We start from the raw sequence: 24,560 nt of genomic DNA, 5'->3' as shown, positions 1-24,560 counted from the left end.
GTATATTAAAGAGAAAAGACTGATAGTTCTGTAGTTGCATATTTCTTGTCTGCTTCCTTTATTCTGAAGTATAGTAATTAGAATATTATTCCAGTGTTGGGGAATTGTCTTTCTGCATAGACATTCTGTAAACAATGTAGCAAGTTCCTTTTGCAGTATTTATTTCTTGACTTTTACAATCATACTTCTACAGTTTTCTCTGTTGTTGGTTGCTGTGCCCTCTTAACTGATGAGGTGTGATGTACCTCCAAGGCCTGGACTGCCACTATATATTTCTCCAACAAGGCTATGACTTTCAAAAGTGAAGCCCTGAAATCAGATCCTCATTACCTGATATCCTACACACACACCATGTGCTGCCACCTGCAGTTGCACTCCTAACCTCTGCAACATTCTTGTCAAACCGTATTTCTACCTTTAGGTTCCTACTCCAAAATCATGCATACTGTATACCTGCCTTATGCACCCACTCACTGTCATCTACTCCAGCCCCAAAATTGGTAAATCCTTCAGTATCAAAGTCAGAGCAACTTCGAAAATCATGTATTTGTTTTATCAAATAATGATCATAATTTAGCTGTCAAAGTACATGAATGGGTGTAGAAGAACTGTCTGCCTTGAGACACCCATTATCCAGTTGTTGAACACACTCTGTAGCATGACCCAAAGGACGTGAATGCATTCTATGCCAAACAGGCTATGTGTAATCTCACACCTGATACTAGTTTCCCTGAACTCCAGAGGTCTGAACTTGACACCCAACATACCCTCCTGGACTTAACCTCCATTAACTCATCTCCCCCCCCCCCCCCCCTTTCTCTCTCTCTCTGTATCTTTCATAGTGTTTTTTTTTTATTTATTATCAGATTTCATTATTTTTATTATTATGTTTACTTTTTAGAGTTCTGTGCCTCAGTTGTTAAAAATGGAACCCTTATAGGATCGCTTTCTTGTCGGTCTGTCTGTGTGTCTGTCTGATCGTTTAAAATCATTTTTCTCAGAAACAGTAGGCGTATTGTGTTGCAATTTATGTCACATACTGAGGTCTATATTCCTTTGATGGTATAATAAACATCAGATCCAAATCAATGCAGTCAAAAGATATGGCCATTTATGTCATATTTTGCTAACTCATCAAAACCTATAGGATACTTTAGTTTATCATTTTGATGAAACTCGGCAAGAAGCAAGATTTCACAGTACAAGTAAAGGAAAAAAATCTGAAAATTGTTAATTTGTAATTATATCTCACGAAAAAGTATTTCTTTTTTCATTTGTCACGTGACGTCAAACTTGAAATTAAAACAATCAGTAGTTCTGCACTCAGGCTGATTTTGTCGCAATGGTGAAAATCAAATCTCAGGTGAGAAATGACTTAATTGTGCGTATGACGCATTTCGAAATTTATCCGCCATCATGTAGCCAGAAGCTGTTACTGCACATAAATATGACACAGAATAGTCTTCAAATGTTTGTTTCACAAACAACTTGAAACGCCATATCTACGTGCAGTATTCGCTCATAGATATTTGATGATGGATTAATTCCAAAACATGTCATATGAGCAATAAAATCATTACTTGCCTGATGTTTGACTTTTACCGTTGTGACCCTGTCAGCCACAATGGATAACTGCTGACTACAATAATAGTGGTCGGCTGCCTCCCGCATGACTTTAATGTGACATTTATATCATTGAAATTCAAACATTCTCTAAAAGCTTGGAATCCCCAGAACCAGTGCCTTGCCAGTATCAGTGTTGATAACCGGTTAAAATGCTCGAGATTGTCCATTCCCAGAATGGATGAACTATCAGTATACATAATTAAGTTTGTTTGAAACCCTCGGTGTGCAAGTCCTTCTCGCATCTAGCCAGTTTTTTACCTTCCTTCTCATCCCTCCCTTCTTTCTTCTTATATTAGTGTTGATACAACCTTCATTTCTTAATATGGTAAACTAGTTTCATGATTTAATATGGTGTACCCTTATTCATTGTGTTCATAAATACTAGGGCTGCTGAAAAGCAATGCCTCTGAATTTTTTATGCTGTTCTCAATATTAGGTGAGGTATTGCATGTCATTATTATATGTCTGCTACTTGGTCAGTATTCCCCGTTCAATGACCCAAGTTGCAACCCTCTCCTGCCATAAGGCTCCAAATTATAGCATGTAACATAGCAGTGTTTGATGTAATCATTTAGGTGTTTGAGAAACGTAATGCTATAATCGGGTTTTTAACTGGTAAAAACGTGCCTCCAATTGAAACCCATAGAAGTTTGAAGGCTTTTTACGGTGATGATTGTTTCGACATCAGTACTGTATGACATTGAGTTATTCATGCTGATAATGAAGGAAACGGTGGTACTAACCTCAATGTGTGTGATACAGCTCAGAATGGACGACTGCTTATGGCAGCCAACAAGACTCATTGTAACGGTGTTGATGAACTCATCAGAGAATGTCATTGATCATTCTCCATACAGTCTTGACTTGGTCCCATCAAATTTTCATCTGTTTCAAAAGTTAAAGAATGCCTTTGATGACATCACTTTGACATTGATGAATCACTTTGAACAGAATTAAGGTTGTGACTCCGTCAACAAAGTCAAACATTCTACAGTGACAGTTTCAACAAATGATGTTGAGAAGTAAGTATTTAGACATGAAGAATAAAGATGTAGAATCTTAATCAAGTTCATTTTATTTTGAGTGTTTTTGCATAAAAAATTTGGAGCCATTACTTTTCAACATATGCTCATAAATTCATTCTTATATCTACATTTCAGATTTCAGTTTTTGAGTCTCTTTTAGTTTCATGTGTATTTTTACTTTGCATGCTACAAGTACATGAGCACTTAAAACTTCATACTGTTGTAATATGTCTCACCCTGCACCATTTCTTTATTGTTTGTTAAAATGTTTCAGTTTCGCTTTTAGTTCCATTTGGCCCCTTGCCTTCCCTGCAACAACAGTTCTATGCCAGAAATTTGATTCCAGATCTGTTGGTCATAGATTCTCAATTCCAGACCACACAATGTTCTGCTATACATCTCACTGATTTTAATAACTCCAAAGGAATCTCGTTGATCACTGATGATTTATTGATCCTTACTATATATTTTTCACTTTTGAATACATTATGGGAGTAACAGTGATCAATGTGTTACAAATATTTATTATCAAAAACTGTCTTGATCACAATTTATTTATTACGGTGACCGGTTTCGACCACTACTGTGGTCATCTTCAGACCAATGAGTAAGAACCTCCTTCTGCTGGAGAATCTCCTTATTGTCTTACCTTCGTATGTGCTGTGTTTGTTATGAAGTCATCTACATCTGCATGACTACTCTGAAATTCACACTTAAGTGCCTGGCAGAGGGTTCATCAAGCCACTTTCACTCTGTTTGTATAGTGTTCCACTTTTCCATACGAACCATGATTTCTTTTATTTCATTGATCATTTCTCCCAATGTAGGTGGCTGTCAACAAAATATTTTCCCATTCAGAGGAGAAAGTTGGATGATTGAAATGGCATCAAAAGATCTCACCACAATGAAAAACACCTTTGTTTTAATGATTGCCACCCCAACTTGCATATCATACCTGTTTCCCTAAGTCATCCAGAGAATTGCTAAAATGATGGTTAACAAGAACATGCAGTTCCTGTACCCCATACTTCATTAGTCCACCTCTTGTCTGCCTTTTACCAAGTATTTACGATCTCTTCAAACCACTGTAGCACGCTGTCATGATATATCTGTTGAGGCTTAGATCAGATTTTCCAGTACAAGCATTAATGCCTTAGTGCATTGATGAAATTAATATTTGGCCCAACCTAATGGCTATTTCAAAGAACAAATAGTACAAGTGCTATACTGTAGTTTATATCACTGTTCAAAACATGGATTTTTTTGCATTTTTGGTTTTTCTCAATGTCTTTCAATAGCACCACTATCGACAGTCTGTGAAATGGCTACTACTTTTCATTTAGTTTGTTGATAATTAAGTCATTTTGTTCATAACCTATATGAAAGTACAATATATTTGAATGCTGAACATTGCTTTGATAGTTTACAATGTGTCTGAATTCCAGGGACCCAGTTCTTGTGTTCCCTTGTGATGCAAGTCATGTGACTTGTCTGGAATGTTTCCAAACATATTGTGCATCTAGACTGCGTGATCGCCAATTTTGGTCACATCCTGAGTATGGATACACTCTACCTTGCCCAGCTGGTTGTCCAAATTCCCTTATCACTGAAGTTCATCACTTCCATTTACTTACACCACAGCAGGCAAGTAAAAAAAAAAAAAATCAAAAAAGTTTCTGCCTTTATAAAAAAAATTATCAAACCTAGTGTCACATGTTTTATACATTGTCACAATAAAAAAGATTATTTTTCTGCATGTAACAGACCTGATGGAGCATCACTTTTTCAAAGCGGTGATAGGTTCAACATGCTATTTCGTGCTACATGGAATAAATATGCTTTGAATAACATAGAAATATTTGAAAATGACTGTGGAAGGGTAAATCCCCATAATCAGGTGTCTTAATATCCTAATTACATGGTGGTGGTGTGACATTAAGTTTTTACTTTTTGCATACTTTTAGCCATGTGCCAGTTTTGACCAGACAGTGTAATTTTTAGGAAACTTATAAGCATGTGAGTAACTTTCTCATGCATTTTGTGTGGAGGTGAAATATTTTTCAGATTGTCTATTTACTCTTAGTTGATACAGTTTCCTAAGAAGTGGTCATACCACTTTTGTAATCACTTAATTGATCAATAGAGGCCCCTTCATTTCTTCTGATATACCACTAAGTTTTCAGAAACTGTCAGATGCATTTGTTTACATTACCTCGTTGTTGTTGTTGTCTTCAGTCCTGAGACTGGTTTGATGCAGCTCTCCATGCTACTCTATCCTGTGCAATCTTCTTCATTTCCCAGTACCTACTGCAGCCTACATCCTTCTGAATCTGCTTAGTGTATTCATCTCTTGGTCTCCCTCTACGATTTTTACCCTCCACGCTGCCCTCCAATGCTAAATTTGTGATCCCTTGAGGCCTCAAAACATGTCCTACCAACCGATCCCTTCTTCTAGTCAAGTTGTGCCACAAACTTCTCTTCTCCCCAATCCTATTCAATACCTCCTCATTAGTTACGTGATCTACCCACCTTATCTTCAGCATTCTTCTGTAGCACCACATTTCGAAAGCTTCTATTCTCTTCTTGTCCAAACTAGTTATCGTCCATGTTTCACTTCCATACATGGCTACACTCCATACAAATACTTTCAGAAATGACTTCCTGACACTTAAATCTATACTCGACGTTAACAAATTTCTCTTCTTCAGAAACGATTTCCTTGCCATTGCCAGTCTACATTTTATATCCTCTCTACTTCGACCATCATCAGTTATTTTACTCCCTAAATAGCAAAACTCCTTTACTACTTTAAGTGTCTCATTTCCTAATTTAATTCCCTCAGTATCACCCGATTTAATTTGACTACATTCCATTATCCTCGTTTTGCTTTTGTTGATGTTCATCTTATATCCTCCTTTCAAGACACTGTCCATTCCGTTCAACTGCTCTTCCAAGTCCTTTGCTGTCTCTGACAGAATTACAGTGTCATCGGCGAACCTCAAAGTTTTTATTTCTTCTCCATGGATTTTAATTCCTACTCCAAATTTTTCTTTTGTTTCCTTTACTGCTTGCTCAATACACAGATTGAATAACATCAGGGATAGGCTACAACCCTGTCTCACTCCTTTCCCAAACACTGCTTCCCTTTCATGCCCCTGGACTCTTATAACTGCCATCTGGTTTCTGTACAAATTGTAAATAGCCTTTCGCTCCTTGTATTTTACCCCTGCCACCTTCAGAATTTGAAAAAGAGTATTCCAGTCAACATTGTCAGAAGCTTTGTCTAATTCTATAAATGCTAGAAACGTAGGTTTGCCTTTCCTTAATCTATTTTCTTAGATAAGTCGTAGGGTCAGTATTGCCTCATGTGTTCCAACATTTCTATGGAATCCAATCTGATCTTCCCCGAGGTCGGCTTCTGCCAGTTTTTCCATTCGTCTGTAAAGCCATGGCTTATTAAACTGATAGTTTGATAATTTTCAGACCTGTCAACACCTGCTTTCTTTGGGATTGGAATTATTATCTTCTTCTTGAAGTCTGAGGGTATTTCGCCTGTCTCATACATCTTGCTCATCAGATGGTAGAGTTTTGTCATGACTGGCTCTCCCAAGGCCATCAGTAGTTCTAATGGAATGTTGTCTACTCCCGGGGCCTTGTTTCGACTCAGGTCTTTCAGTGCTATGTCAAACTCTTCACGCAGTATCTTATCTCCCATTTCGTCTTCATCTACATCCTCTTCCCTTTCCATAATATTGTCCTCAAGTACATCGCCCTTCTATAAACCCTCTATATACTCCTTCCACCTTTCTGCCTTCCCTTCTTTGCTTAGAACTGGGTTGCCATCTGAGCTCTTGATATTCATACAAGTGGTTTTCTTCTCTCCAAAGGTCTCTTTAATTTTCCTGTAGGCAGTATCTATCTTACCCCTAGTGAGACAGGCCTCTACATCCTTACATTTGTCCTCTAGCCATCCCCACTTAGCCATTTTGCACTTCCTGTCAATCTCATTTTTGAGACGTTTGTATTCCTTTTTGCCTGCTTCATTTACTGCATTTTTATATTTTCTCCTTTCATCAATTAAATTCAATATTTCTTCTGTTACCCAAGGATTTCTATTAGCCCTCGTCTTTTTACCTACTTGATCGTCTGCTGCCTTCACTACTTCATCCCTCAGAGCTACCCATTCTTCTTTTACTGTATTTCTTTCCCCCATTCCTGTCAATTGTTCTCTTATGCTCTCCCTGAAACTCTCTACAACCTCTGGTTCTTTCAGTTTATCCAGGTCCCATCTCCTTAAATTCCCACCTTTTTGCAATTTCTTCAGTTTCAATCTGCAGTTCATAACCAATAGAATGTGGTCAGAGTCCACATCTGATACCTTTTAGTATCTCCAGGATTCTTCCAGGTATACAACCTTCTTTTATGATTCTTGAACCAAGTGTTAGCTATGATTAAGTCATGCTCTGCACAAAATTCTACAAGGCGGCTTCCTCTTTCATTTCTTCCCCCCAATCCATATTCACCTATTATGTTTCCTTCTCTCCCTTTTCCTACCGACGAATTCCAGTCACCCATGACTATTAAATTTTTGTCTCCCTTCACTACCTGAATAATTTCTTTTATCTCGTCATACATTTCATCTATTTCTTCATCATCTGCAGAGCTAGTTGGCATATAAACTTGTACTACTGTAGTAGGCATGGGCTTTGTGTCTATCTTGGCCACAATAATGCGTTCACTATGCTGTTTGTAGTTGCTAACCCGCACTCCTATTCTTTTATTCATTATTAAACCTACTCCTGCATTACCCCTATTTGATTTTGTATTTATAACCCTGTATTCACCTGACCAAAAGTCTTGTTCCTCCTGCCACCGAACTTCACTAATTCCCACTACATCTAACTTTAACCTATCCATTTCCCTTTTTAAATTTTCTAACCTACCTGCCCGATTAAGGGATCTGACATTCCACGCTTCGATCCGTAGAACGCCAGTTTTCTTTCTCCTGATAACGACGTCCTCTTGAGTAGTCCCCTCCCGGAGATCCGAATGGGGGACTATTTTACCTCCGGAATATTTTATCCAAGAGGACGCCATCATCATTTAATCATACAGTAAAGCTGCATGTCCTCGGGAAAAATTACGGCTGTAGTTTCCCCTTGCTTTCAGCCGTTCGCAGTACCAGCACAGCAAGGCCGTTTTGGTTAATGTTACAAGGCCAGATCAGTCAATCATCCAGACTGTTGCCCCTGCAACTACTGAAAAGGCTGCTGCCTCTCTTCAGGAACCACATGTTTGTCTGGCCTCTCAACAGCTACCCCTCCGTTGTGGTTGCACCTACGGTACGGCCATCTGTATCGCTGAGGCACGCAAGCCTCCCCACCAACGGCAAAGTTCATGGTTCACCTCGTATGTTATTCAAACAACATTACTTCAAACAACTGATCGTGCTTTGGTCAACAGCAGCATTTAGTGTAATGTTCATAGTGATGAGCTACATTTTAAGTTTTCATGACTGCCATCCTGATGCTACCTGTAGTAAAATAGCAAGGTTTCACTGTCAGTATAATCAAATCCTGGAAGGAGAATATGTTTAGTATTGATTGATTCTGTTAAGTCTGTATATTCACAACTCTGTCAAAATCCATTTGTTCCCATTCTCTGAGCAAAAAATCCACATCATACTTTGCGGAGCTACTTTACGTGTATGCTGAAAACCATCTATTGATAATGAGGATTTGGTTATCGATTTCCTCCTACTTTGATGTACATGTGTAATTAAAATTGCAATATCATTTCGAATACTGCTGCATGGAGTAAAATAATATCTTCGTAACAGAAATACCATACTTGTTAGGCAGTTGTAAGGTTTCCTGGAAGTATTTTGTGAAAGCAGTAATCAAGGAGAGGTACTATGCAGTGCTTGCAATATTCTCCTTTTTCTTGGGATGTATGATGGCTCAAAAAACTAAAAATCCCCCCACCCCACCCCATTATTAATGAACAGGTCAGGTCAGAGGGAGGCAAGGACATAACTTCCTCCAATTGGGCTTTGTCTGTTAAATGATAGAGCTTTGTGGTACAGACTGAAAGTAGTTTTATGTTAAGTGCAGATACTATCTTTAAACCCAGTCCTGCAGAAAACCAATTTCAGGTTGGAGGAAGGTAGTTCTGTAAGAGGCAATCAAAAAGTTTCTGTTTGAGGGCGTTGCTGCATCATATATTCTGCAGCATATACATGGTGATTCGCGAAGATTTGAAAATATTTTAATATGTTATTCTACAAGTAAAACTAAACAAAAAAGTTCACATAAACATAGGTCTGCAAATGTTTAGTTACGGAGTTACGGCTAATAAAAGATTTTGCCTGAAATTTAGCAACTTTGCTAATATTAAGCAATCGAAAAACTGTGTGAGGTTAAAGTAAATCATGATTTCCATTTCTTTTGTTGTTCTTGATCTGGTGAATCTAATAAAACATGTCCCAGATATGTATCTGCAGTAGTTTCCAGAACATCCACAGAAGCAAAGGCATAATTTTGTAAAAATTTTATTTTATTAAGTACTTGGTCCAATTTGTTTTTTAAATTCCAGACAACTGCACAAAGTTTTCAACAGAAGTTGTAGAGAATTTAATTTTGGAAAATTTTTTTAATAATGTTAACAGAAACTGTATAAATGTGTCAAATAATCTTCTTTTATTAATGTCATACCACAGGTGAATTCTTGTTACTATGTGGTTTCACTTAAATACACTGTTGTTATTATGTTCTTTCACTGAACAAAACAGAAAACTAACTCGTTTCAAGGTTATGAAACAACTGAAAAAACTCACTAACAGTTGCCAACAATGACATAAACGTTTCTACATTCTTAATGGAAAGTAAACACTTTTACTTATATAATAATCTTTGCTTCTCAGGATGTTCTGGAAAAAATTGGGTTTTATCCTGGCAATTCACAGTCTGCGTGCACGACATCTTGATCACGTAACTAGCAATCTTTATCTGGTGCTCCCTCTCTCTGAATCCAGTGCGGAATGGGTCCAGTATTTATGCCTCTGTGGAGTTAGGTGTTCCCTCATCGGTCCACCCCACGCCAGGTACTCCGTCTGAGGTACGTGCCTGTCAATAGCAGCAACCATAGTATTTGCTAGCCGTAGCAGTTCTGACTGCTGTGCATGTACTTTTTGGATGTTACCAGTTACTAATTTGGTCATTGACATTCTGTTCCACCTCCAAGTTGTACTACGTGCTCACTCCTTTGATTGCCATCATTTAAGCTTTCCTGCACACTCGGCTATTCTATTACTGTAGCCAGCCACCTCAGGTCCTCCGTCTGAGATTCGCACTCACTAGGGGCAGTTGTCAGATTATTTTGTGGACATTGGTGTTCAAATTGCCATTCATTCTTGAAATGACTGTCCTTGAGTACTTGATTTGCTGTCTGAAGTATCACCATACGTGCACCACATGTTGTGGTGGGTTATTTGCTCTTTCATCGTTTCCAAAGTTATTTCCTCCAGAGTTTGAATGTTGCTTCCATAGCGTCTTTAGGAAATTGAGTGTTGAATTCCAGGCGGAGCAAAGCTTATTTCCATGTCATGGCTGACAAGATTCTGTTGTTGTTGTTGTGGTCTTCAGTCCAGAGACTGGCTTGATGCAGCTCTCCATGGTACTCTATCCTGTGCAAGGTTCTTCGTCTCCCAGTACCTACTGTAACCTACATCCTTCTGAATCTGTTTAGCGTATTCATCTCTTGGTCTCCATCTATGATTTTTACCCTCCATGCTGCCCTCCGATACTAAATTGGTGACCCCTTGATGCCTCACAATATGCCCTACCAACCGATCCCTTCTTCTAGTCAAGTTGTGCCACAAATTTCTCTTCTCTCCAATTCTATTCAATACTTCCTCATTAGTTATGCAATCTACCCATCTAATCTTCAGCATTCTTCTGTAGCACCACATTTCGAAAGCTTCTATTCTTTTTTTGTCTAAACTATTTATCGTCCACGTTTCACTTCCATACACGGCTACACTCCATACAAATACTTTCAGAAACGACTTCCTGACACTTAAATCTATACTCGATATTAACAAATTTCTCTTCTTCAGAAATGCTTTCCTAGCCATTGCCAGTCTGCATTTTATATCCTCTCTACTTTGACCATCATCAGTTATTTTGCCCCCCAAGTAGCAAAACTCATTTACTACTTTAAGTGTATCATTTCCTAATCTAATTCCTGCATCATCACCTGATTTAATTCAACTACATTCCATTATCCTTGTTTTGCTTTTGTTGATGTTCATCTTATATATTCTTTTCAAGACACTATCCATTCCGTTCAACTGCTCTTCCAAGTCCTTTGCTGTCTCTGACAGAATTACAGTGTCATCGGCGAACCTCAAAGTTTTTATTTCTTCTCCATGGATTTTAATTCCTACTCCAAATTTTTCTTTTGTTTCCTTTACTGTTTGCTCAATACACAGATTGAATAACATCAGGGATAGGCTACAACCCTGTCTCACTCCCTTCCCAAACACTGCTTCCCTTTCATGCCCCTGGACTCTTAACTGCCATCTGTTTTCTGTACAATTTGTAAATAGCCTTTAGCTCTCTATGTTTTACCCCTGCCACATTCAGAATTTGAAAGAGAGTATTCCAGTCAACATTGTCAGAAGCTTTGTCTAATTCTACAAATACTAGAAACGTAGGTTTGCCTTTCCTTAATCTATTTTCTTAGATAAGTCGTAGGGTCAGTATTGCCTCATGTGTTCCAACATTTCTATGGAATCCAAACTGATCTTCCCCGAGGTCGGCTTCTGCCAGTTTTTCCATTCGTCTGTAAAGCCATGGCTTATTAAACTGATAGTTTGATAATTTTCAGACCTGTCAACACCTGCTTTCTTTGGGATTGGAATTATTATATTCTTCTTGAAATATGAGGGTATTTCGCCAGTCTCATACGTCTTGCTCACCATATGGTAGAGTTTTGTTTGGCCTGGCTCTCCCAAGGCTATCAGTAGTTCTAATGGAATGTTGTCTACTCCCGGGACCTTGTTTCGCCTAAGGTCTTTCAGTGCTCTGTCAAACTCTTCACGCAGTATCATATCTCCTATTTCATCTTCATCTATATTCTCTTCCATTTCTATAATATTGTCCTCAAGAACATTGCCCTTGTGTAGACCCTCTATATACTCCTTCCACCTTTCTGCTTTCCCTTCTTCGCTTAGAGTTGGGTTTCCATCTGAGCTCTTGGTATTCATGCAAGTGGTTCTCTTTTCACCAAAGGTCTCTTTAATTTTCCTGTAGGCAGTATCTATCTTACCCATAGTGATATGCACCTCTACATCCTTACATTTGCCCTCTAGCTATCCCTGCTTAGTGATTTTGCACTTCATGTCGATCTCATTTTTGAGACGTTTGTATTCCGTTTTGCCTGCTTCATTTACTGCATTTTTATATTTTCTCCTTTCATCAATTAAATTCAGTATCTCTTCTGTTACCCAAGGATTTCTATTAGCCCTCGTCTTTTTACCTACTTGATCCTCTTCTACCTTCACTATTTCGTCTCTCAAAGCTACCCATTCTTCTTCTACTGTATTTCTTTCCCCATACTTGTCAATTGTTCCCTAATGCTCTCCCTGAAGCTCTCTACAACCTCTGGTTCTGATTCAGTGTGGCTTTTATTTTAATGGTTTCTTTAATAACACTGTCCCAGTAGCTGGGGGTCTGTGTCTGAATCTTGACCATCATAATTCATTGAATGATTTAGTTCCAAACAATGTACAGTTATTACTGACTTGGAAGCCTATTTGGGTCTGGTATACTGTTAGTGCATCTTACACCTGATGCCAATGGTCCCAGTAGTGTGGCCAATATATGACATACCACATTGACGTGGTATGCGATTAATGCCCAGTTTCTGTTGTCACAGATCCTCCATTACACTCCCTAACAGAGCCTTAATCTTGGTTGATGAGGGGGGGGGGGGGGGGGGAAACCTGTGACATTATATTTGAGAAGAATTCTGCTGATTTTATCAGATACCAGTCCGGCATGTGGCAAAATAGCAACCTTCTTTGCTTCTTTGTGTACTTCTGACCGTCTGGCAGAGAAGCAGGGTTGCATTGCATTCTGAATATCAATGTGGTATTACATATATCGACCAGACCAACAGGATCATTGACATCACTTGTAAGGAGCACCAACACTATGCCAGACTCAAACAGGCTTCCAGGTCAGCTATAGCCAAACATTGTTTGGAACTAAATCATTTTATGTATTAAGATGATGTGAAGATACAGACACCTAGATGCTGGGTTGTGTTATTAAAGATCCATTTAAATAAAGGTCACACAGAATCTTATCAATCATGACATGGGATATCATCTTAGCTGTCCCTGGAATGCAACACTCAATCTCCTAAAGATGGATTGGAGGCAATAGCCAAACTCTGGAGGAAATAACTTAGGGAATGGTGACAGAGCAAATAACCCAGCACAACCAACACATGGTGCACAGCTGGTGATACTTAAGACAGCAAACCAAATACAGGAGGACAGTCATTTCAAGAACGAATGGCAGTTTGACACCAGTGCCAGAAAATAATGTGACAGCTACACCTAGTGGGCACAGACCTCAGAATAATCACCTGACATGGCCAGCTACAGTAATACAACACCACAGTCAACTGGAAAGTCTAAATGTTGGCAATCAGAAGACTAAACATCCAGTCCTAACTTGGAGAGGGAACAGAATGACAGATTACAAAATTACCAACCAGCAACAGCCAAAAAGTACACACACAGCAGTCATAACAGGTGCGTCTAGAAGGTTGCTGCTACTGACCGCACATACCTCATACAGAGCAGTTGGTGTTGTGCAGACCAATGACAGAGTGCCTAGCCCCACATAGGCATAAATACTGAGCCCGTTACACACTGGATTCGGTCTCAGGGAGCACCTTATGAAGACTGCAAGTTACACGATCGAAATATCATGCAAGTAAAATGCATATTACTGCCAGAAAACCCGATTTTCCAAGTCGACAAATCCTCACCGGGAGAGCCTGGTAGACCTACAGAAACAGTGTTGTTTTAATAATTGTGATGTATTTTCATTTAATTAGGGGCCTTAATTTATCTGTTTACTTCAGCACATAATATACACAGCATATACAGATGATGAGAGAAATCTGGGATGAAACTTCCCTGTGACTTGTCTCATGCATAACCTGGACTGTGATTAGAGAACTGTGACTGTGCGTGATATCTGTAGCAAATAATTAGCACAAGCAGCAGCAGGTGCTTAAAACAGGAGCCACTTCCTGGCAATGGTAGGTACAGTCTTTAGTGCTAAGAAGTGTTAACATGTCAACGAGTAATCATATGCAGCAGTTTGAAAGCCTGGGAAAATGTAATATATGCAAAAATAGGTGTTTGTACAGTATAAAATTTAACCCCCATGTAACACACAATTTTCCGGCCACGCCATTGGTTAGTGGTGGTCACTGTTGTCAATGCCAGTGCAGGTTTTCTCTTTTCTGGGGAATGGAGGCTGTTCTCAGGCCTGGAGATAGTGAACTGGTCTTCCCTTAATCTGGCTAAATAGGTGATGGTCTGGGCTGACCATGCTGTTGTCAAAGGCGAGTGATTTCCACAGGAGGGTCAGTGTTTCTGTAACACCGTTTGTGAAACAAATTTCTGAGAGAGTTGGCAGGAAGAAGCAACTCACAGCAAGTGTTATGAGCGTTAGCAGGAGGTGACCGTTGGATTTTATACATTTTGCTCAGGAGGCTCATTGGCCAAAAGGTCTACTGTCAAAATTATTTTGAGGAACTGTTTTGCACTTACGAAATAGGGAGTCAGCCAGCAGCCCATGCAAGGGCAGGACAGGATCTTAGGCCATGGCAGGTGGAACTGTGATTTTAAAAGTGTTCCATGTATTAAGTTGAATCTTTCAGTGGTTAGTAAAGATGTTATACTGTTATGGAAAACTGAAGGAGTTGGCAAGTACGGTTCCCGTGTGTGGATGTGACAAGTTCACTGTTTTTGGTTTTTGTGTTTAATGAATGAACACTTGCTCAGTGGACAGAAGTCTCATATCAGAATATGGAGACATCAGTAGCTGCATGTAGTCTTCTGTGACAACGAAGCGAACTTGACGAGGTCCGCTAGATTCCAGTAAATGCTTTTGTTCCATTGGAAACTTCAGTTGTGCATTCTTTTGTTTTTTTCCTTTTTGACTGTAGGGTGTCATCTATTGTTGTTTTACGGAGGAGATGCTAGAAAGTGGTTGAAGATGGAGTAATGAGGGTTTGCAGTGCTTGTTTTCCAATTCAGTGGTTAGATCTGAGAACCTTTTCAAAGTAGCTGGATTGCTAAGCTGCATTGTCTTGCTAAGTAAGAGTAACTATTTTAACTTTGTTATATGTGTAAAAATGCACAGAATTAATTTGGGTGTGCCAATAAAAGTTTTTAAGGAAGTCTATGGAGCAATATGTCACATATAATTTGCCTCATGTGCCACACATCATCAAGAATATGTCAATTCTGCCTGTGGCCACAGATGTTACTTCACACAACACCAAGGAAGCTCCTTGGACTAGACTGAACAAATTTCTCCGGAATTGAGCTGTTTTTAAAACCATGTTTATATCTTTATTACCATATTGAAAATTATTCTCAGATTCTTGCACATTATCTCAGTTACTTGTTTTGCACTGTCTACACTTCTCCCAGCAAGTTAGCAGCAGTAGAAATCAAGCTCTGAATTATGCCTACAGTAACAGCACTGCATATGAGTTCATACTCACAAACTTACTCCTGCAAAAATTTCGCTTTTTGTTGGGAACTGACAGTATCACATATGTTTTTGGAACTAATTTTCCCTTGCAGCTTCTCTCGATAGTGAGATCATACTGTACACCTTATATGAAATAATAACTACAGTAATAATTGTACTGGTATATCAAATTCTGAAGTATACCGCATACTGGGAGTCAACTGTACTCACAGTCCATTCTATGAGATTCCAGAAAGGAACAGTTAATATAGTGCCATTTTATTTCAGAAAATTGTGCGAAGACATTTTGTTTATGGTAGAACTTTAATTCATTGAGGCCACAAACATAATTTTTGTTGTACACAGTTTATAATACAAAAATCACCAAAAACAGCATCTCACCTTCAGAATATTGATATGAAGTATGCCATGCATACAATTTGTACTACATTAGCTTATCTCAACACAGTGGTAATGACGTGTCTTTTGTCAGAAGTGATTAGTAATGAAACTAACAAATAACAAATATTTAGTAATGGATAAATAGCTCTATAGTACCAACACTGATAATGCAGAATTTTGTCATCACTTAACCGCAATCAAATATCCATAACACAAAGTAGGGCTGCTCAGTAAATTTAACTAATTTTAATTTTTCGTTTTCTGATTAATGTGCTTCAGGAACCTGAATATGTAGGTAATCAGTTCTGTTTTCTAAATTCCTGTGTATTTATGTTTTTTTCAGTATGCACAGTATCAGCGATTTGCGGCTGAAGAGTATGTGCTGCAAGCAGGCGGTATCTTGTGCCCCCAGCCAGGTTGTGGTATGGGCATATTGGCTGATCCTGACTGCAGACGCATAACATGCACCGGTGGTTGTGGGGTGTGTTCCTTAATTTTATACAATATTTGTATTGTCACTCTGTCCATTTCTTACTATACAAAACCAGGGAATGAGCTATAATGACAAGATAAAATAAACAAATAAATAGTTTTCAGCAGAAACAGAGAGGGAACTCGGTGTATTCCATGAAATGTAAGTGGCCTGATGAGTAATGTGGTTGAATTACCAAAATAAAGAAGACATAGAAAGCAGGACAGACATGATAAATATTGTAAAACATTTTAAGAATTTGAACTACAGGAATTGGGACCTTCATAATTGATAACAATAACTAAATCATGAGTGAAAAGGAAATGTATCCTAGAAATATGCATCTAAAAACTTGTCAAATAAATAAAAGGGATGTAGTTACCCACCTAATCCAAAACTCAATTTGATACCACTTTGGAAACTTGCTAAAGATTTGGAACATGGATTTATTGTTGCAGGTAATTGATACTGCAAAATTCAGTCGTGCTGTTAATGCATTGGGGATTGGAGAATTGTTTGTTATTGGTTCTTTGCATCTTATTTATGATAAATATTGTGATACAGAATATATGACATGTTCCAGGTGGTTGTAATTACAGTGTGGTGACTCAGGAAGATCCAGTGTGGGCTGTAATTATCATATGGCAGTTAAGCTTAGTAGATATGCTAATGATTTAATGTGGAACCAATTTACACTGGAAGAAAATTAGTTCAAATTTTGACCACCGGATGCAAATCTGGCACTGGTGCTCATATTGAACTAACTGTGTAAGCAGCAATATCTAGATGTTGTGGGTTGGGCAGCTACCCCTTGTTACAGATGTTGGATGTCGTAGGCTGGGCAGAGAAGTAAAACAGGACAGGCGGTAAACTGTCATGGAGCTAACATCAGACTTTACTCCTGGATAGAGTTCAAATATGTCTGAACACACATACTGCACCGAACACTCATAATGGTAGGCCTCCACAACTGACGACTCTGCATGTGCCAATGTTAATACCACGAGATCGGCACTGGACATTGACGCAGTGGCAGAACGTTGCATGGTCTGATGAATCTTGATACCTTCTTTATCATTCAAATGGCAGGGTGTGAATCTGTCGTAGTACAGGGAAAACTCCTTGACACCTGTACTGTGAGACAGCAAGCTGGTGGCGGGTCGATTATGTTCTGGGGAACATTCACATGGGCATCCATGGGTACAGTGGAGTTTGTGCGAGGCACCTTGATGGCCAAGGACTATCGTACACTGGTGGCTGCAGATTACGTATACCCCTTCTTGACGATCATGTTTTCCGATGGCAGTGGCATTTTTCAGCAAATTTATGTGCCGTATCATAAGACCAGGATTGTGATAGAGTGGTTCAAGGAAAACAATGGCGAGTTCCAATGTGCTGGTCCCCTCAACTTGCCAGATCTGAACCTGATCTGTCACATCTGGTATGTTATTGGACATGGCATCAGAGCTCATCGCCCCCTCCCTGGAATTTACGGGGATTAGGTGACTCGTGTGTGCAGATGTGGTGCCAATGCCCTCCAACCTATCAAGGCCTCATTGCTTCCATGCTACAGTGCTTTGCTGCTGTTATCTTTGCCAAACATGGACATACCGATTTTAGGTAGGTAGTCATAATGTTCAGGCTGATCAGTGTATACATCTTTATTGCATTCACAGCCCCAGATTTGCACCTGGTGGCCAAAATTTGAACTAAGTTTTTCCCAGAAGCATAAATAGCTTCCACATTAATGCATTAAAGTATCTACCAAGTTTTGCTGCTGTATGATAATTACAGCCCATACTGAACCTCTGTTAGTAGTTGCACTTTAATTATAACCACCTGCTATCATTTCTAACATGTTTCATTAACATCAACATGTGGGTAAATTTGTATCTTTTACGGATACATGATCAGTTATTTATTTTTGTTCAGGAATTTGCTTATGATGTAGAAATGTTGTTATGTGATGAGTGAGGAAAGGCGCAATGAGAGGTAAGAGACACGGAGGCAGATAGCTTTCAACATTCAGTTAACAATTATGATTCAATGGAGAGATCTTATGACATATGAGTAATTGGGGGGGGGGGGGGGTGCAAAGTTGCTACTCAAAAAGAGTGAGGTGGAACATGATGAGAGAGGAAAGTGTGAAGTGTGAGCAAGGGACGAGAACATCGGTAACTAGTGGGAAAGACATGACTGAGCATCTGAGCATGGTAGCTAGCAGAAATAGAGGCCACAGGAATTGGAAGAATTGAGGGTATAATGGAGGGAAAGTTACCTCCTTAACAGTCCAATGCAGGTGGTGTTTATTTTTAGCAACCGATGGACAACCGTGTTCTTAGGCATAATTTTGCAGTTGTATTTATCTGATGGATAGCTATTTGGTGTGAGTGTGGCTTCAGCTGCCAGAGACTGTAGTTGTGTGTGTGTGTGTTTGTGTGTGTGTGTGTGTGTGTGTGTGTGTGTGTGTGTGTGTGTCATCTATTTTCGATAAAGGCTTTGGCCTTGTTGGCCAAAAGATTATATTGCGACAGTTTCTTTGTTGTGCCTCTCTGCGACTCAGCATTCTGCTGTATGGTGTGTGGCAACTTTCCTTTTCATAATATTGTCACATTCCATCCTGGATTTTCGATTCTTTGATAGCTATTTAGTTGTCACACTCACACGGAACACTTTGCAGTACTTTGAGCACAGCTGGTACTTGACATAGCTGTTTTCTTGTGGGGTAATGTCTTTGATTGAATAGGAATTAACTCTTGAGTGGAATGCAGTTGGAGATGCTGGATGTTTCGTGTAGAGCAAGTCGAGCACTTGCTTGTCCACAGGAGAATGGCCTATGGAATGCAGGGTTAGGAGTAGCAGTGGTGTAAACATTGACGAGGCAATGTATCTTATAGCAAGACGGAATAATGATCGAGAGACAGTGAAACATTATAAAAACTATTGCACTGTATTAAGAAAAGTTATTAAAAAGTCCAGAAGTATGTGCATTGTGCCTGAGATTAGCCCTTCTGATAATAAAATTAAAACAATTTGGAATATTGTTTAAAAGAAAGTGGGCAACCAAGAGCACAGGAAGATTGTATTTCTATCAAACTCAATGGAAAGTTTGTCAATAGAAAGTCAGAAGTAGAAAACATTTTAATAATCATTTTTAAGTCTTGTAGAGAAAATACGATCCAGCTATTCATTAGAAAATGCAAGGCAGCACACGAAGAGGCAATACCTATACAATTTGATAAAACTGAAATTCAACCCACCTCTCCTACTGAAATTAGGAAGAGGATAAATTCATTCAAAAGGAAAAGCTTGCATGGAATTGATGGGATTTCTGACAGAGTACGAAAAACTTGTTTCCAGCAGATAAGTAGGATTCTCAGCCGCATATGTAATGGCTCACTGAAACAGGGCATTTTTCCAGGCAGATTGCAATATGCTATTGTTAAACCAGTGCATGAAAAAGGGAATAGGTCTGATGCTAACAACTTTGCCCAATCTCACTTCGGACAGTTTTATCCAAAATGTTTGAAAACGTAATGTATTCCAAGACTGGCATCACATATTTGTAAAGTTGTAGTACTAACAAAATGTCAGTTACGTTTTCAGAAAGGCTTTTCAACAGAAAATGCTCTCTGTGCTTTTACTGATCTAGTATTAAATGCTCTGAATAACTGAACATCACTCATTGAGATATTTTGTGATCTCTCAAAAGGTTTTTGACTGTGTGAATCATGAAATTCTTCTAGATAAGCTTAAGTATTGTGGTGTGAGTGGGACAGTGTACAAAAGCTTTAGTTCATATTTAACTGGAAGAATGTTGAAGGTTGAAATTAACAGTACAGACATTCTGCAGAACTCAGCTGAGTCCTCTAACTTGGTAGGTATCAAGAATGGTGTCCCACAGGGTTCAGTCTTGGGGTCCCGTATTGTTCTTAATGTATATTAGTGACTTGCTACTCTGTATTCAGGAAGATGCAAAGCTAGTTCTTTTTGCTGACGATACGAGTATAGTAATCATACACAACAAATAAGAATCAGTTGAGGAAATTGTGAATAATGTCTTTCATAAAATTATTAAGTGCTTCTTTGCAAATAGACTCTCACTAAATTTTGAGAAAACACAGTACATACAATTCTGTACAGTAAATGGCATAACACCATTGATAAATATAGACTTTGATTAGAAGTCTGTTACTGAGGCAGAATATTCCAAATTTCAGTGTGTGCATTTATGAGAAATTGAATTGGAAGAAACACATTGATCATCTGCTGAAATGGTTAGGTTCAGCTAATTGTGCTATTAGGGTTATTGCAAATTTTGGTGATAAATCTATCAGTAAATTAGCCTACTATGCCTATTTTCATTCTCTGGTTTCATATGGCTTCATATTTTGGGGTAATTCATCATTAAGAGAAATAAGTATTCATTGCACAAAAGCATGTAATCAGGATAATAGTTAGCCTACCCAAGATCACGTTGCAGACATTTAATTGAGGAACGTGGGGCATTCACAATACCTTCGCAATAAATCTATTCACTTATGAAATTTATTATTAACAACCTACCCCAATTCAAACATGATAGCAAGGTGCTTAGCTACAACACTAGAGGAAAGGATGATCTTCACTATTCTAGGTTAAATCTGACTTTGGCTTAGAAAGGGGTGAATTATGCTGCCACAAAAATCTTGGTCTTTTGCCAAATAGCATTAAAAGTCTGACAGATAGCCAACCAGCATTTAAAAACAAATTAAAAGAATTTCTTAATGTCAACTCCTTCGACTCAAAAGATGAATTTTTAGATACGAAGTAGCAACTGTAAAAAAAATAAATTATTATTATATTGTGTAAAGAAAACTTATGTTAAACTGACACATTCTACATCATTATAAAATGTAATATTCATGATCTATTGAGCCAAGTACTCATGTAACGTAATGTAATTGATTACAACTCAGGGGATGGGGGTACGGTGTTGGGTGTGTTACTTCTCATCTTATTTCGTGGCATGATAAAAAGTTACACAGAAGCCTTTTTGAAATACACTGATGAGCCAAAACATTATAACTGCCTGCTTAACAGCTTGTTTGTCCATTTTTGGAATGAAATTCACCAATGATTCTGTGTATCAGGGGTCCATCAGAGTGCTAGTACGTTTATGGAGGTATGTGGCATAAGATGTCTATGCACAGATTATGTAATTTGCCTGAATAATGGGCCACTGATATGCGTATGCCATGATGGCATCTTTTTGCGACCCAGATAACGCAAATTTGGTCGCCAAGACATCAATGTGAGTTCATTATAATGCTCCTCAAACCACTGTAGCATGGTTCTGGCTCCATGACATGAACAATTATACTTCCAAAAGATGACATCGCCACAGGGAAAACCTCTAGTGTGAAGGGATGCAGCTGTCAGCTTGTCTTTGATTACTACCACAGGTCCCATGCAAGCACAGGAGAATGCCTTCTGTAACGTAACACTGCTTCCACCACCCTGCATCTGTGACGTGCTGCATGTTTTGAGCCACCATTCACCTCGATGACGGCGTTTATGGAGATTACTATCAATCTAGTATAGCAAAAATGTGATTCATCCGAAAAGCCAACACGTTTCCATTGATCAGCAGTCGAATCCTGATGGTCCTATGCCCACTGCAGTCATAATTGATGTCCTCAGGGGCTCAGCACTCATTTGCTGGGTACGGGATTGGCGACCTCGGGATCCCTGAGCTGGGGACTGGTAAACTCCACCAGTCCCTTGTCACCATAAGCTCTAGGCTTGCTTCAGTGACCACTGTGCACCATGGCAGTGAAACATTGTGTTTCAGGGAACGGAGATCTTGGCTTGGCCACCTGGATTGCGAGGGCTGAATAAACCTCTATAAAAGAAAGCCTCAGTTGCAAGGTGTGCTGCACGCTGATGGGATGCATGGCTGTTGAGGTGGAACAGTCGTTAGCAGGCAACCTCTGGGGAACCTGTCAAACCTCTGTTGCATAAGGCTTACTCAGGCGTCGGGGCTCTGTCCGAGTGGACCCTTATTTCCCTAGCTGCTCATGGGACCGAAATGGATCCTCTGCAATCTTCCTTTACTCCTCCCAGTAGAAACTGTAGGCCGCTGGAAGGTACTAACATCCCAACTAATAAGTGGGCTCGGGTAGATACGAGAATAAGATACGAGAATAAGGCAGCACACAGCAGTGAAGAGTAACAGAACAAAGGCTAATAATCAGGATGTGTTTTTAGTGATAAAAAGGAAAGAAGGAAGTTTTGAGAAAGTCTTGCCTTTTTACATCCAGAAAGGCTTAGAAGGAGCGGTTGCAAAAGGGGATGTTGTTAGTTGAAGCATCCAGTTCCCAATAAGTAACCTACAGAGTGCTAAATGCCAGGATGAGTATGCCATCGATACAAAGCTCCACAGCAGGTGTTGTATCATGTAGGGACCTCGTTGATCTACTGAATTGAAGAGTGAGTGGGCTCCAGAGGGAATTGTGGATGTTCAGAACATTATGAAAAGGGTGGATGGAAAACTGGTAAAATCTGACTCCTTCATTCTTACCTTCAACACCCCCAAACTCCCAGATAATATCAAGGCAGGCTTCCTTTGCCTAAACATACAGCTGTATGTCCCAAACCCAATGCACTGCTGCAAATGCCTGCATTTTGGGCATACAACCATCGGGTGTAAAGGACAAGCGACATATGGCAACTGTGGTAAGGCTGCTCACGAAGGAGTTGGTTGCTCATCTCCAGCCAAATGTATCAGTTGCTCTGGGCGCCACCCTGTTTGGAGTAGGGACTGCAGAATCTTTCTAGAGGAATACAAAGTACAGGAAATAAAAACAGCCAGCCCTATGGTGAGACCAAAAAGTCCATGCAGCCTCCCACATTTGTTACATCTTTTGCATCAAGGGTCAATGCTTCAGAAGTCTATTGTGAAGGCTGATGCCTCTACGCAAACTGGGATGGCAAGTGTCGGCACTAACACCTGGATGTGTCAGTGCACTTGCAAGGCAGCAAGTGTTCCAGAGCCTGTAGCCCCCCACCCCCCTACAACTGAAGGAAAACGTACAGTGGCCAACGTGGCTGAGCCCTAGGCACCTCTAATGGCTGAGGCTGTTCAGAAGCCCAGCACAGCCATTACCAGTCCTACTCCAATTCCAGCAAAGCCCACAAAACTGTGACAAGCTACTGTAAAGCAACAACAGCAGGTAAAATCAAGTCATGAACCATCCGACCATGTTGATGTGATTCTACCTGATGTTTCATCTGACTCTTCCCCAGAGCTGATGGAGTATGAGGTCTGTGTGGAGCAATCATCTTGCCCCACAACTGAACCTCCACCCACTGCAGTCTCCCCACACCGGTGGAGAGACAGGATGAAGGTGCTACCCCCATGACAGATGGCTCCCTTACTTCAGTGGAATTTGCAGGGGGTTCAGGATGCATGTGGAGGAACATCATCTATTGTCTTAGGGTAGACCACTGTGTCTATGTCTCCAGGAGACTAATTTCCATACATCATACACCCTGAGCCTCAGGGCTACGTTCTCCACAAAAAGTAAGACCTGAGTGAAGAGAGAGAGCTAGAGGAGGAGTAGGTATTTTCGTCAGTACCAACTACCACTCCTCGCCTCTTTCCCTTACAATGACTTTACGAGCATTTGCCACATCAGTGTACGTGCATCATCCATTGACAATATGTTGCCTGTACTTACTGCTGCATGATGTGCTTGACGAAGAGGCACTAAACGGCCTTCATACACAGCTAGCTCACCCCTTTATCTTCTGTGGTGATTGGGGGTCTGCAAATACCTGTCCCAGGGGTAGAGCATTTCATAGGCGTCTCATGTCATCGTGTGCTAAATAAGAGACAGAGCACGCATTTCTGCAATGCAACAGGGTCATTCTCTGCCATCAGTCTCTTGCTTTGCTCTCCAGCCATTGCTCACATGGCTCATGGGAAGTGGTCAACACCTTCCCGATCTGGATCCACTTGCCAGATAGGGTGGAACCCGAAAGGAAACTGCCATGATGGGTGCTCAGTAGAGCACATTGGACACTTTACAGGCAGCTAGCCCAGTTCTAACATTCTGCCAAAGTCGAAGCATGGGTGGATCATTTTACCAAAATGATCCACCATGCTGCTGCAGCATCCATTCCACAGTTCATGAGACAACAGAAGAGGCAACCTGTCCCTTGGTGTAGTGACAAATGCCGCTCGGCAATCAGACTAGGTGTGCA

At 39.8% G+C, this 24,560-nt stretch overlaps 1 protein-coding gene across 2 annotated transcripts in view; it reads left to right on the top strand.

Moving 5' to 3' along the window:
• The window catches only part of LOC126252920 (E3 ubiquitin-protein ligase parkin), a 63,797-nt gene that overhangs the window by 22,925 nt on the left and 16,312 nt on the right, over window positions 1-24,560 (top strand). For both annotated transcript variants that reach the window (XM_049953908.1, XM_049953907.1), the window contains exons 5-6: window positions 4,097-4,295; window positions 16,185-16,322. In XM_049953908.1, the coding sequence (XP_049809865.1) occupies window positions 4,097-4,295; window positions 16,185-16,322 (337 nt within the window). The remainder of the gene's footprint in view (window positions 1-4,096; window positions 4,296-16,184; window positions 16,323-24,560) is intronic.

This window comes from Schistocerca nitens, chromosome 4, assembly GCF_023898315.1.
Source record: "Schistocerca nitens isolate TAMUIC-IGC-003100 chromosome 4, iqSchNite1.1, whole genome shotgun sequence".
NCBI lineage: Eukaryota > Metazoa > Arthropoda > Insecta > Orthoptera > Acrididae > Schistocerca > Schistocerca nitens.
Note: the sequence above shows the minus strand (reverse complement) of the source record. Positions and strands in the feature narration are given on the sequence as shown.